General features: G+C 33.2%; 1 protein-coding gene across 2 annotated transcripts; it reads right to left on the reverse strand.

Moving 5' to 3' along the window:
* Nucleotides 1-396: 396 nt before the first annotated feature.
* LOC119080992 (solute carrier family 15 member 1-like) lies at nt 397-3255 on the reverse strand. Of its 2 annotated transcripts, none has more exons than XM_037189649.1 (4): nt 2902-3255; nt 2621-2849; nt 2205-2559; nt 397-1539 (listed from the first exon to the last, which is right to left on the reverse strand). In XM_037189649.1, exons 1-4 carry the CDS (start codon nt 3029-3031, stop codon nt 814-816), a joined length of 1440 nt encoding a protein of 479 aa, XP_037045544.1. In that variant the 5' UTR covers nt 3032-3255; the 3' UTR covers nt 397-813. The 2 variants fall into 2 exon arrangements, with proteins under 2 accessions (XP_037045544.1, XP_037045545.1); XM_037189650.1 differs by lacking the exon at nt 397-1539 and adding an exon at nt 1546-1650.
* Between the last annotated feature and the right edge of the window lie 11185 nt (nt 3256-14440).

Genomic DNA, 14440 nt, shown 5'->3' on the forward strand with positions numbered 1-14440 from the left:
GGAAATAATTATTGATTTAAAATAACATTCTGTAAAATTCACAAGATTTTTGTCACAAAATTTTCCTAAAAAAACTTATTCGAAAAGTTTCACTTCAACTGAAAATACTTTTTATTTACTTCTAAAAATTTTTGGTCAGTTCAATGGTGGTAGCTACCACAATCAAATATCAACATACTTTTAGTCACATTTCATCAAAGTTTTAATTTTTGTACGACGAGCCAAACATCGTTAACGTTTACTCCATCTAAAAACAGGACAGTCAAACTTTTTCGACTTTTTTTACATGCAAGAATGGACCATCAGAAGCACAACTTTCAGGCGTTGGAAGACAAAGATTAAGTTATTAGTATTTAGACAGATATTCCAAATTATAGTAGTCGTTCAAGAAATCAAGTAGTCTCAACTGATTATTTGAAATTAAGTATTTATTTTCATTACCAATAAAATCACATCAGTGATTACTTTCACCAGAAAATCTGTGCTTATCTAGTCAAGTCACAATTATTGCGTTGTGCTTTCTGCTTTATAAATAAATTTAAGATCAATTATTTAACAAGGACTATTACGTACGCACGACACGATAATTATACCCTACACACGTTTATGACTTGAAATTGCTCTTTATCAATTCATAAATCCAAATCATAAATCTATTACTTCTTTTGTTTAAAGTATCTTCATTCTTCAAGAGTTTCGCACACCGAATTACTTTTAACAAACATACGTTTTATTAAATAAGACCACATCGACCAGAGGACATCGTTTGCCTTTGGCAAACAGAAAAATTTATGTTTCTTAGAGATTTTAAAATCAACTGAGCCTATGAATAGGTTGATATCGATAAGCTAACCCTCCAAAAATTAACATAGAAACGAAAAGAATTCCTGCAAAGAATAGAAATTCTATAGACTGAGATTCAAAAATCTTGGATCCGCTGATAAAAACTACGAATAAATTACCCACTGCAATTACTACAAAAACAAACGATGTCATCACCGATTTCATGCTTGCGGGAGCTTCCGTGTATGCAAAGCTTAAATGAGAGACAAACAAGAAATTCTCACTTAACGCAAGTAGGAAAAATTGTGGCGCTAGCCATAAAATATTTAAGAAGTTTTTATCGATCTTATTTTCAATAACAGCTGCAACAATAGAAGCCACAACCGCTAGCATTCCACCAATAGTCATTTTCTGCAACAAAGTTGTGATTTGAAATTTTGAGATTAGCGGGTAGATTACATAATTGCAAAGGGGAAGTGAAATTATGACAAATGCTGGATTCAAAACAATCATCTGGTCGGGAGTGACTGTGTAGAAGCCAATATCTCCATTCATTCTTGTTGCTTGAAAGATCCATCGAGAACCTTGCTGCATATAGACTGCCCAAAATATTGGGAGCGGTATGTAAAGCTTAAGTATTCCAATGACGATTTTCGTTTCAGCTACGAGATGAGCCCCGTGTTTCATTTCAGCGTAATCCAACCAGTGACTTTTCGGTTCTTCATTGTGCCGTTTCCATTTTTCTGCAATGGCATCCTGACACGAGGAGAAACATGATCTCTCAATATTAAAAAGTCAAGTCGCTAGGCAACGAATAAGTACAAATCATGGGCGCGCGTCATAATGCCCGTGAAGCAAATCTTATTACTAGAAAAAATGTAAAAAAAATTAATTGGTAAATTTTGACTAATGGTTAGTTAAAGTAACTAGAACTGGTTTAATAATTATCAGAAATCGTAAACTGTATTGGAATGAAATTGAATTTGAAAAGAAAAATTTGGTTCACGGGTGGGGATCGAACCCACAATCTTCAACTTGCCGGGCTGATGCTCTAGCCATTCAGCTACCGTCGGCATCTTCTTTTCAAATACAATTTTGAACTGTTCTTTCAAATTCTACGTCACAGCTCGTATCGTGTGTTGCACACAAAGCTGATCAATTGTCGAACTTTCTTCAACACACACATACTCAACCATGTAACGCTGTCGTTTTCCGTATATACGAACATTTTTTGGTAAAATTTTTCTTCTAGAATTTTTTCGGCCTAATTTTCGATTTGACAATATTTGCGTACAAGCGCGGAATGGGTCACCTACAGCGATATCAGTTGTTTTGGAAGTATGCACATGGACTTGCGTCACTTTTCCTCTTTGAGTGTTTTTGGAGCTAGATTGGAATGTTAAATAGAATTTGTTTCTTACCATCATGCATCTGATGACTTTAATTAGCATATTTCCAGATGGTGGTTTCCGCAAACATGATGACTTTACAGTTAATAGAAGCAAGAAACCTACGATCATAGCAATAGCTGGCGTCCCAAAACCTACCGGATAACAATCGGACATTCCGAAACATTCGATATTTTTCAACATTGGGTTTACGAAACGGCCCAACAGCGATCCAGTTTTGAGGAAGAAAATTTGTATTGAAAAATACAATTTCAATTCTTCGCCTTGATCCGATGCCTCGTATTGATCACCGCCAAAAGCAATCAAATTAGCTCTCGTACTACCAGAACCAACTACAGCAATCAGTAAACCAACAATTGTAAATGCTCTACAAATAATTCGAATTTAGAAATTAATAATCGCTCCAACGCCTAAACGGTTAAGCATACGTAGTTGGTAAGTGTAATTGTTCAATAGATCCTACAGACACGATAACACTTCCAACTGCGAAGACTAGTGACATCCACAAAATAGTCTTGAAATGACCCCACCAACTATCAGCAATAATTGCTCCAAAGATTGTGAATCCGTACGCTAAAAGCTCATTTGTGTGAAATAACGCAGTCGATAAACTGGGATCGAAGCTTAATTTTCGATTTAGATACAGTACAAGAATCGCTACAAAAATACAACTTCAATATTTGCCCGTCACGTTCTATTGTTAAATTACCTAATGTTGCGTTAGTAGAAAAACGCTCCAGTAGAATGTTTAAAAGGATTGCTGGTACAGCCTTTGGCATAGCAAAAATACCATTAACTCTCCTTTTCCTTTTATCATGATCACTTTTTGTATTTTCCATTATACGATTTCAAAATTCACATTTTACTAACAACTGATCTGAAGCGTAATTGATATGGTCTGAATAAGTGTAACTATTTTGAAATAATGAAGTTAATCTTATCAGCTTTACATGATAATCTCTCAGATGTTGAGACTGCTATTATGCAACATGATGCAGTAGCTGTGTATAAGTCACAATTACATCGATCTATAAATACAGAGTTTAAATAAATCTGATTGTTAGTTTGGGTACTGATTTTTTGAATCGCCTACCTTAATGTTAACCTTTTAGAGACGACATGTAGATCGCCGTTAAATCTGTTACTTCCTTTGTAACAATTGGCATCCATAACGTTGTATAAGGGTTTTCCCGACCCGAGTTTAATTTTTTATACTTTGAGTATAAAATTTTGACAGAACTAGCATATGGTTGTACAGCTCAGTAATTTGATAATATTTACCACCAAACTATCGTCGGATCTTTATTTTATTCGTATTTGTAAATAGTTATTGACAATCGAAACTCTGCGCACATGTCATTGCACGGGAGCACGTGTTCGACGTTCAATGTTTTTAGTTGTCATTCAATAGCGCTACATACAGGTGAAGAATGTTTTCCAGCTCACTGTCGTTAGCTTCAGAGACATCAGCTTTACTGATTTCATAAAAAAAACGATATTTTGGGGGTATAATTATTGTCGAAACCATTCAACGATATGCCAGTTCTGTCAAAATTTTATATTCGAATACCCTTAAGAGCGTACAAGGGTTTATTAGCTTCGGACAACAACCAAAATTGCGCGAAAAATTGGGCAATTTTAGGAACATAATTCTCACGATGCAAGAGATGGAATACAACAAAAAGTGGACGAACGGTTAATTTGAACCATACAATTGTTGCATTTTTACGAATATTTTTCACAATTAAAACACGTCTGCAAGGCAATTTTTTTCCATTTTAGATAAATTTTTCGGAAGTACATCGAGAATAATCACATAAGTTGCTATATCAAAACCTTTACTGAGCCGTTCAACAATAAGCTAGTTCTGTCAGGTCAGGTCAGGTCACTTTAGGTACATTTTTTCGGCAGTACATCGAGAATAATCACATAAGTTGCTATATCAAAACCTTTACTGAGCCGTTCAACAATATGCTAGTTCTGTCAAAATTTTATACTTTAAACTTTATACTCGAGTATAAAAGTTTAAACTCGGGTCGGGAATTGCCTTTATGTTTTCAATTTTTTTAAATAAGTTTTTATTTTTAAGAAATTAACCAAAAATAGTTTTGTTTCTATCACGGCTGACACAATACGAGTTTCATTTCAATTAAAAGAGATGACGCTATAGTATTTGGTTTTTGTCCGAAGCTAGACCCTTGTACGCTCTTAATTCTTTATTGAATAATCAGTTTTACATTTTTGTTTAAACAATCTATAATACTTAATCAGGCTAGTGTTCAGTAAATAGTCAGTTGCTTTTCCAACTATGAAGGTTAAAATATTTATTGTTTATGGCTTGATATTTTGATATGGCTTTTGTTAATGACTCCGGTGATTTTATTATCACCATTCTAGAGGCAGAGAAGAAAAATTTAAAAAAAAATTGAATTACAGTGAACGACAATTTTATTGTGTCATTGCAAATTCACAATGACATTCTCTGAAAAAAATGACAGTGAGATGTCGTTCACTGTAAAAAAAATAAAATATTAATTACTATTTAAAACAGAAAAATAGACGATAATTGAATAAATTTTGACTTTAAGGTTAGGAATACTGACACACCATTTCAATGAAAAAGCATTCCTCTGATGAGATGGTTTTCTGACAGTCTCATAAACTTCTCAGAGATCTTTTCAACTTGATTATGAATCATTGGAATGTTTGCAATTTTTGTAGGTCACATGTAGGGTATTAAATAGGAAGCCCATAGATGAGTTTCAAGCATTTATTTTGAATGGTCTGAAGTTTCTTAACGTGGCACTGAGCACACTCGCTCCATATGGGACAAGCGTACAAAAAGGTGAAAACGTTATAACCGAATTCAATTGCGTTACAAGAATAACATTATTCCCTTGACTGAAAGTCATGGTTCTTTTTTATTCGATGACGTTTTGAAATCCTTAAGTCAAGTTCGAAAATGGGTGGTATCGATTCAACCATCGGGGTGTAGTCTCAAAAGAAGCATTTTCTACTCTTTGTTAACACAATAACTCAATCGATTAAAAAAATTGTTTGGCAGAGAATGGAATTCCTGATGTTAGGTTCCACGATAGATTATGTTGGTCTAATGATCAAGCTGCCGTTGCCGTTGCTAAGCGAATTTTTGTATCGATTTCAATAGTAATTTTCTTGTTATGTGATTTTGCCTAGTTAACAAAAGCGAATAAACAGAACAAAAATTAACGAAAGTGAAGGGAAGACCAGAGCGAAGCGAGGGCCACATTTCACAAGAGTTTAAGTTTTATTGAAGACATATGCCACTTTATAATCGGAACATTTTATAGACATTCAATCTAATGTGAGCATAATAAAACCAGAAAATGAAGCTAAAATTAAGTGGTGACGTTTCAGAACGTTTCGAAGATTTTCAATGAAACTTGACAGAATAAAATTATTAATATGAGATTAATACCGGTATAGTAGTTTTTTTTACTAATTAATTATATTTTCGTGAACATCGAAATAAATCAGTAAATCATTACTTATACAAAAACTATTGAAAAGTTTTCTTTTCTTTTTTCATAAAAAGAAAATTTTTAACAAAGTTTCCCCGTAGTATTCAATTCTAAGTAGGACAGTGAAGGAATCTGACCCACTCAACAGGTGGGACCTAGTTTATGATTACAAAAAGTTTTACAGTGATTTCATCTTTGTTTCGCTTATGAATGTAAATTAATTATAAAGTCTCGAAAAAGTGTCGAAGACAATACTGATTCAAAACATGATTCATTCATCCGAGGACTCATTCTTGTCCAATGATTGGTACGCCTACCCTATTTCAAATCTCCACTAGTGCAAAGCGTATCAGCCAAATACAATTAATTCAATTCTACCGCTTTTCGTCGTTTATGATATAAGATTTTTGGAATTAACTTTAGATTCCCCAATTCTCAATTTTATCCTAATTGAAATAGGAATAGGTAAAAAAATATAAAACAATAAACGTTCACAAATATTTGACAGTGATTCAATTATGTTTAATGAAGCTTTCCATACGCTAAGCGCGAAATTTATCAAACTCAGAAACAAAAGAATAATCCCCAAATCAAATGTACACATGTTACGGTTTATAAAAGCCCCTGGACTGAAACATCAGCAAAAGAGAACAAAAAAAGAACGTTAAATGAATCCAAAAAAAACTGAAAACCACTTAAATTGAGTGTGATATTTTTTCACATATTTCCAATGCATAAAAAAAATCAAAACCCCTAATGAAGCATGTAATACACACCCTCAGCGAATTGCGTAAATACTCTTGTTTATACTGAGGGAAGTTTTTTCAATCTTTTTTTTTCGAAACAAACCTACCGGCCACAAAAAATAACCATCAATGCAACAGCTGAATAAAATGAACGAAATAAAAAAAAACTCCCAAACCCACAGCAACCGAACAAAAAGAGGATTTATGGTGTGTGGGGTACAATGCTGTTGATAATAGTGAAATAAAAAAAGCAGAAGGCTATTATGCAGGTTTGTAGCTATACACCAATTAAATAGACCTGTACGATGGTCTATACTCTGTATGCGCTAATCGTTCAGTTCATAGTTCATCACCTATCAGTAGTATATTGCTATATATATGCACTGCATACATTGCAGTTCAATATATCTAGTTAATATAATTGAGTTGAAAGTTAACTGTTACATAATGTGCTCCTACATGTTATACGTTATTCACATTACAAACCGCTCTGTCCACACAAAACCCAACCACTAAAAATAGCCATTGATGTATCACAATGCCGTGTAACGTTACTGTGATATTATGAAATAAAATTAAAACACAAAGCTTGACAAACATGTGTACCGACATATGAAGCATACATGGCTTTTCACTTTGACAAATATATAATAAAACTATGAGGTTTTGTCTGGTATTCTGGTTCATCTAGAGACATCTATGTTCGAAAGGGGTTGAAAGCTTTCACTTAGCATTGTTCGGGAAAGAGTAGTTTATCCGTTGTACGCTAGATGCTGATTTTATTTCCGTTGCTCTGAGACAGCATTTCACCTTCAATATGCAAATCACATTGATTCCCCTCTGAAATTAACATCATTCCAATAAGAATTGGGGAAATTGTCTTTTGTAAGATTTTCTTAATAACAATGTACAAAGAGAATGGCTTGTGAAAAATGAATTTCTCTCAGGACAACAGTTTTGCAACGGCTTTACGTTTTGAAATAATTCGTTATTTATATGACGGTTGGACGGTCGTTTTGAGACTAGACAATTTTAGTGGAAAATTATGTAAGGATACGTCGATGGTGTAATCTTTGGTAATTTTAAAAGTTTATGGAAAAATACTCAACTTTTCCAAAGGAAAACATTGTAACATTATATTGATGGTCTCGAATAGAACTAGATTGATTTGGCATTAAAAAAAGAATTTCGTTTGTTTGTTACTCACATAATTATGTGTTATATGTTCAAATATACAATTTAGATGTTTGTTAGATATAATTTGGAAAAATAATTAGCGATGTTGTGAGGAATGTAAGAACAGGACAATAATTTAGAAAACTTTGTATTCATAATGAATAATCGAACACACAGAGCGCTGATCAAATAGATTTTTGAAACCACGAAATTACAGTATACGTGTGAATTCGTATACCGAGAGACTTCGTCTCGACGAAACATACATACTCATGCAAAAATTATTCTCGTGGGATACGAATTCACACTGTGATTGAGTGGTTTCATTTCTATCACATTGTTACACATCGTTCAAGGTTAAAGTTAAATGTATAGAACAAGAATAAGAGTAATGACGAAACCGATCGTTCAATGTGCATCACACTACTCGTTGATACGAAGAGTAAGCTCCGCCTACGTATCTAATTTCTCTCTTTGACGAATAACATAAACAAACTCCAACATTAAGCAAAACATCGTCTGAATCCCTAGACCTGTTTGCAAGGTCTGCTGAGAGAGAACTAAAAAAGTGTGGTTTCCGATAACTTTTGACGCGTGATATTCAGTGTTTTCATGGTTTGGCGAGTGTAAAATATTTAAGAGCTTTATAAGGAAAATGACAAGATCATTTGCGTTTTGTTTTGGGAAAATTAACCATTACAATGGACAAATGAATACTTGAATGAAATGTGTGTTGCATAGTTTTATCTAGTTGTTGATACTTGACATAGAATTTTCTAAAAAAATGTTATTTAATCACAAAGTGAAAAATTAAATGGAAATTATATTTCGAAGGTAATGGGTTACAAGTCACCAGAGAAAATGCAATTTCAGACATTTTGCCCGAGGTAAACACAACGTTTCAAACAATAAAGGCTTCACAGCAGAGGAGAGAAAATGTCTACTGAGATTGGATCGGCTAGGATCAGTGTTGATCATGAATGTAAGAAGCAAAATTTCTTGTTTCTCTTCAGTATATTTCGGATGTTATTTTGTCATCCATCTTCAGCTTTCTTATTAGTTTCGATTAATCACAACGAAACTTATGGTCTAATAAGACTCAGACTTATGATTTCACACTTATTTTGTAGAAAACTCGGAGTCGCTCAATTCAATTTCATTTAATGCCAAATCAATTTCGACATCAATTTGATGTCATCATCAGTGGCTGAAAACATCGTTACAATAATATTATTGATAAATTATTGATAAAAACGCTCATCAAAACCCCTAATTGATTTCACACTTACTTTGTGAAATAGTAGGAAGCAGACCAAATACTATTACATGCTACATGCGTCGAAAACCGTACTTATCACTTTTCAAGCATTTCGGCGTATTCAGCATGTAAAATACATTGCATAACTCTGAATACAAGTTAAAAAGTCTAGTTTTCGTGTGTTTATTGACCTCGCCTTCGCCTCGGATCAACAAAATTCACACTAAAGCTCTATTTTTCAACTTTTTATACCTTGTTTTGTAAATAACTATTTCTTAATGTGCCAAACTTTAAAGCAATTGTAACAAATAGTATGCAAGAATACATACATACGTACAAACGAATGTAAATAAATACTACGCAGGAAGGACATTATAGATTACGGATACTCCCTATCTCCATATTTTTAGTCCTACTGGTATAATATACTGTTTTACTTACCTCGAACGAACATAGTTCAGTTCCTTGTTTTCCTTACAAATCTACATTTTACATACCTATTGCAGTTTTGCAGTAAAAAGTATTGGATATATTGTCAGTACTTTTTGTTAATCTTTTAATCTTTTTCGTCATTATATGGAATGTCAGGGAATTCCACGTTAAATCCAAGTACGGTCCGACGGTAAAGGCACATACATGAAAATAATAAAAATGTTGACTTTTGATCAATAGAAATGGCAGCACGCACATGACCTCAGGATTCACGAAAAATATTGATTTTTTTTATTGACATTAAACTTGTTGAGCGATAAAAATTTGGAAAAAAGAGATTATACGGCACACACTGGCATCTTGTTTGATCAAAATCTGTCGACTTTAAAGTTAGATATACTCTCATATATATTTGCCTTGGGTGGAATTAGTGCAGCGTCACCATATTTTTATTTAACGTGAAAATCTCTGACGTTCTCTTCTCATTAAATCTGGCACTTCTTTTGTTTAACGTATGTCCTAATGTTTGATGCAAAATCAATTACATCATTCTTTTAACATAGATTTTACTATGAAAGTCTACAGAGACCGCTGGCCAATGCTTACTTTGTCGCTACTGTTGATAACAAATTTTATTTTATCCCTGAGAAAAATCTTTTTCCGGGCTTACACAACTGAATCAGATTCTGTAAATTGTCTGTATTCAAAAACGTGAGGTAAAGTTACCTTTACCTCAAGTTTTTTTTTATATTGAGCTTAATGTTTTACAATTAAATTAGTTTGTAATTAAAATACGGATGGATTTTTTTCAGAATCATTGAACATAGGCTGCACTTAACACCCATTTTTCATGATGATATCACATATTCAAATGTTAAAGTGGATTTTTATCAACAACTAAATTTAGAAAAACGGCTGCTGTGATATGACATCAGTCCAAATGTTGTTCACTGATTTTATTGTGCTCATAATAAAGTAAAGGGCAATAAAATCTTAATACCCAATTGCCGTGAATGCAATGAAAAACTTTCTTTTTAAATTGCTTTATTACTATGGAAATTAATCTCCTGTTGTATAATTTCAAATTTTCCTCGAATTTTAACTCAGTATAAATTGAATTATGTTAAAAACGCACGAAATGAACAATTCAATAAAAGTATTTCCAGGAGTCCTTCAATAAGTAAATAAGATATCAAAGCACATTTCTTTACATTACTGTTATGAATAGAAAGGTTGATTTCCCTCACATTCTAAATAATAATTGGCATTACCACCCTCGGAATAAATACGAAGACGAAATAATGAAAAAATGGCCCACCACCTTCATTATATCAGTTCTGTTTTCGAAAAATCAAGGCCCTGTATAACATAGAATCGGAACATCCGATTATATACAAGCACATTATTTCTCCATCTAAAAAATACTCACACTCAGTTCTAAGTTATATTATTATATCTCTGTACACACACACACAGAGAAGAAATAAAATCTTAACATCAACCCCTCACAACTTTTTCAATTTCTAACATCATTTTTTTAAATTCAAATTCAACCCTATTTATGTATAACGCACACAGATATTTTTTGTAACTTAAAAAAAAAACCTTCCTCTTTTAGGGTGGGTTGGGTACCCATATTTTGATGTAAGATATTTTTTGTCGATGAATAAAAAAATGTATTTGTCTCTTTCGCTTCAATTTGTTTTTCCTTTTCTTTTAAGTATTCAATAAAATTGATTTTCTCAAAAAAAGACGCGGTGAATTTTTACTACTTGATTTAATAACTAATAATAGATTATTGAACATGTCTACTAACATGCTCGTGGAACTGGAACAAGCGTTTTGTTAAACACATTCTAAATATCGAAAACTGCCGAAAAAGTGAAAAAATGAAGAATAAAGCGAATGAAAAGCGAAAGGTGTGCAACACTGCTGACTTCTCATAGCAAAACGGATTATTAATCTACAATAAATTATACAAATTACCTCACATTAACTCTGTTACTTCTTTCGTTGGAAGTATTCGGTCTATTTGATACGACATCTTTCACTTCATTTGTTTCAATTTGAATTTTACTTCAAGAGACGTCTATTTTGATCTCATCGATTATTATTAACTGTCGTAATGAAATCGCTCTCAATAACAGATGACTAGCCATTTCTGAAAGGTTATGAAACAATAGAGCTAGCATTACAACGCACATTAATAGTACAGCCTTATAGCAGCAATGTACTATTTTTTCGTAATAACACAATAATATTTCATTACGTTCGTGGGTCCAAAATTTTATTTCTCGTCAAAATAACAATTTCTGTTCCCGTTCGTACTTTAAGTGATTAGGTAATGTAAATACATATTCCATGTGAGCAAAGCTTCATTTAAATTGCTGTAACAGTTACAACTAAAACAAACAAAAAAACACGAAAAATACACCAAATAAACTGTCAGAAATCAATCACCTCCCGAGGAGAACTATTTCATTTCATTACGAAAGTGACAGAATCGTGAAAGAAAAGTTTGTCCACTTTTAACTGATAGTGGAACGATTAAAAATGTAGGCGATTCATTGCCTCATCTAAATAAAAAGTCCTTCGAATAGAAACGAATGTGAAATCGAGAGAGTAGAGAGCGAAATTTTTAGGGATCAACGATTGAAAAGTTTTCCTATTTTCAATTCTTTTCCCGATCTTCATTCTTTCCGATCTTCACTGGAAAAAAGTGAAATTCGACATGCTTTCTAATTTGGGAGTGGTTGTGGTTTGTAATTCCACGCCAAACTTGTTTAGCAAATCAAAATCTAGATTTTTCTGTTTTAATATTTCGTTAGCGGTCACGACCAAGTGTCTGGCCACAATTCAGAAAATGCAAATCTAGATTTTTTTTGCTAAAAGAAACTTAAGTAGAAACACTCACAAATCACATCAACTTCTAAATCAGAAAAAATGTCGGATTTCATTTTTGTATCCTCGCAGTCTTTTCTCATAATTCTCATAATTTGGGAAGTGGAGAGTATATATGGCTGTATTTCAATGTAGAAATCGTTATGAATGTCTGTAAATGATTGGTAGTGTGTTTGTGGACATGTAATTTGAAATGAAAAATTGGTTCCAGGACGGGAGACGAGCCCGCAATCTTCACCTTTCCGGGGCGATGCTCTTACCACTTGAGCTACCCGGCACACTTTTCATTTCAATCCTTGTAATTTCATTTTGTCAATGCAATGTTGATATGTTGCTATGTTGTTAGTGTGTACGAATTGATTGTATTAGTGTAATGTTAATTGAAGATCCGGTTGATTGAAGATCCTGTGTAGTTCAAACGTTGCTTATTTACTTATTTACCCCTGGATTTTCTTTTCTCGTCACTTAATTTTTTACATCGATTTCCTAACAAGATCACTTCCGATCGAGCCAATTTTTTGCAAAAATTTCGCGATATTATCGAGGATATTATATACCACTCAGAGTGGTAATTGCGAGCGGAGCGAGTTATTTGTCTGCCTGACTCGGACGATTGATTTTAGACAATTTCGCGAATTATAGGCCGAACGAAGTGATATCTATTTTCTCAGCGCCCTTACTTCTCCAGCTCTCAAACCGTTAATGTGCATTTCATAACTGATTTTATCTAATCAACATAACCTGTATGTGGTCTCAACAACTAACCGAATAAAAAAAACCGAGCGGTTTCATAGTCTGTACTCTTTAAATCGGTATGAACTGGAATTGGAATATATGGAAAAAGATTCTGCAAATTCTTCTTCGTAGGGGTACAGAACTCTTTTTGGATGGTGGATTAAAAAAAATCTCGAAATAGGACGTGCTTAATCTCTTATTAGTTCTAGTAGCGTTTCACTAATATAAATCGACCTTAAATTTCTAAACTAGCAATTGTTGAATGTATAATGACTTCATGCATAGAGAAACGGTCAGAGCAAATCTACGAAAACCGAATATAAACAGAATGTATGTTGGGCGAAGAGTTATACACAATTATTATTTGTAATTTAAATTATAAAACAAAACCATTCACCATGCCTTTCGATATTCCTTTTGCTAAGTCAAGTTCGAATCATCATCATCGTGACGAATCTAAATGTACTTGATAATAAAAACTTGTTAATTTGCCATTTCTCGCAAAGCTGTAGTATATGTGAATGAATGAGTAAAGAATAAATCGGACAATTTATATACATTTTGTGTACAATGATTCGAACGACAGGGTTAGACATGACGTTCAAGAATACTGTATACAGTGAGATGGAAACGAGCGAAAAAAGTGGAAGAAAAACTCAATAATAATGTTCTTGTTATACCCCAAAGAGTTCACGATTTTTTGTTTGGCCTGGAAAGATGTATAAAATAAAATCAAAAACGTCTGTGGGATGGGTGAAAGTATGGTGGTCGAATAGATGTTGGTTCGAATACTGGGCTCTTTTTGTCGATGGAGAGCAGCAAACGGGGTTTATTTAATCGCAGTGGATGGGGATTTTCGGAAAAACTGTAATGGAAAAAAGATGTGGGTGCAAATTCGCCAGCGCAAAAGAGGTTTGGTTGGTTGGTTTAAAAGATATTGTTCTCTACAATAGTACTCTGTATAGAAGAGGTTTTTATTTTGAACACCATAAAAGCAAACTCAACGCAATAGAATTGAAATTTACATAAATACAAAAAAGATGGAGGTGAATATTAAGTGATGGTGTGGTGGTTGGATGTAAGGGTGACAAAAAGCAAAGAATTGACTTAAAAAGGATGGTAAGAATGGACGAACCGAAAATTTTAAATATACCAACGGAGCCCATTCGCAGTAGATATTATAAAATACGAAATGAGTATACTCCCGTAAATATAAAGTGAACTGGGTTGTTTTGTTGGCGGGTATGAGGGTGTATGATTCTTTTCTCGTAGAAGAAAAGGTCTTTCTTCAATGATGGCTGTGTCCGTTGTATTTTTCCTATTTATTATTCTCTCATTCGCAATGTTTTCTGTTAAAAGGAGTACATATTTTTTAGCGTATATCGCACCGAAACGACTGTAGCTGCCATTTCGGAAAATACAAAATTTATACACAAACGGAATAATTCTCCAAGATCTTATTGTTTTCCATTATTTTTAAGTACTCTAATATAAAGAAAT

Source organism: Bradysia coprophila, unplaced genomic scaffold, assembly GCF_014529535.1.
Source record: "Bradysia coprophila strain Holo2 unplaced genomic scaffold, BU_Bcop_v1 contig_350, whole genome shotgun sequence".
NCBI classification, from domain to species: domain Eukaryota; kingdom Metazoa; phylum Arthropoda; class Insecta; order Diptera; family Sciaridae; genus Bradysia; species Bradysia coprophila.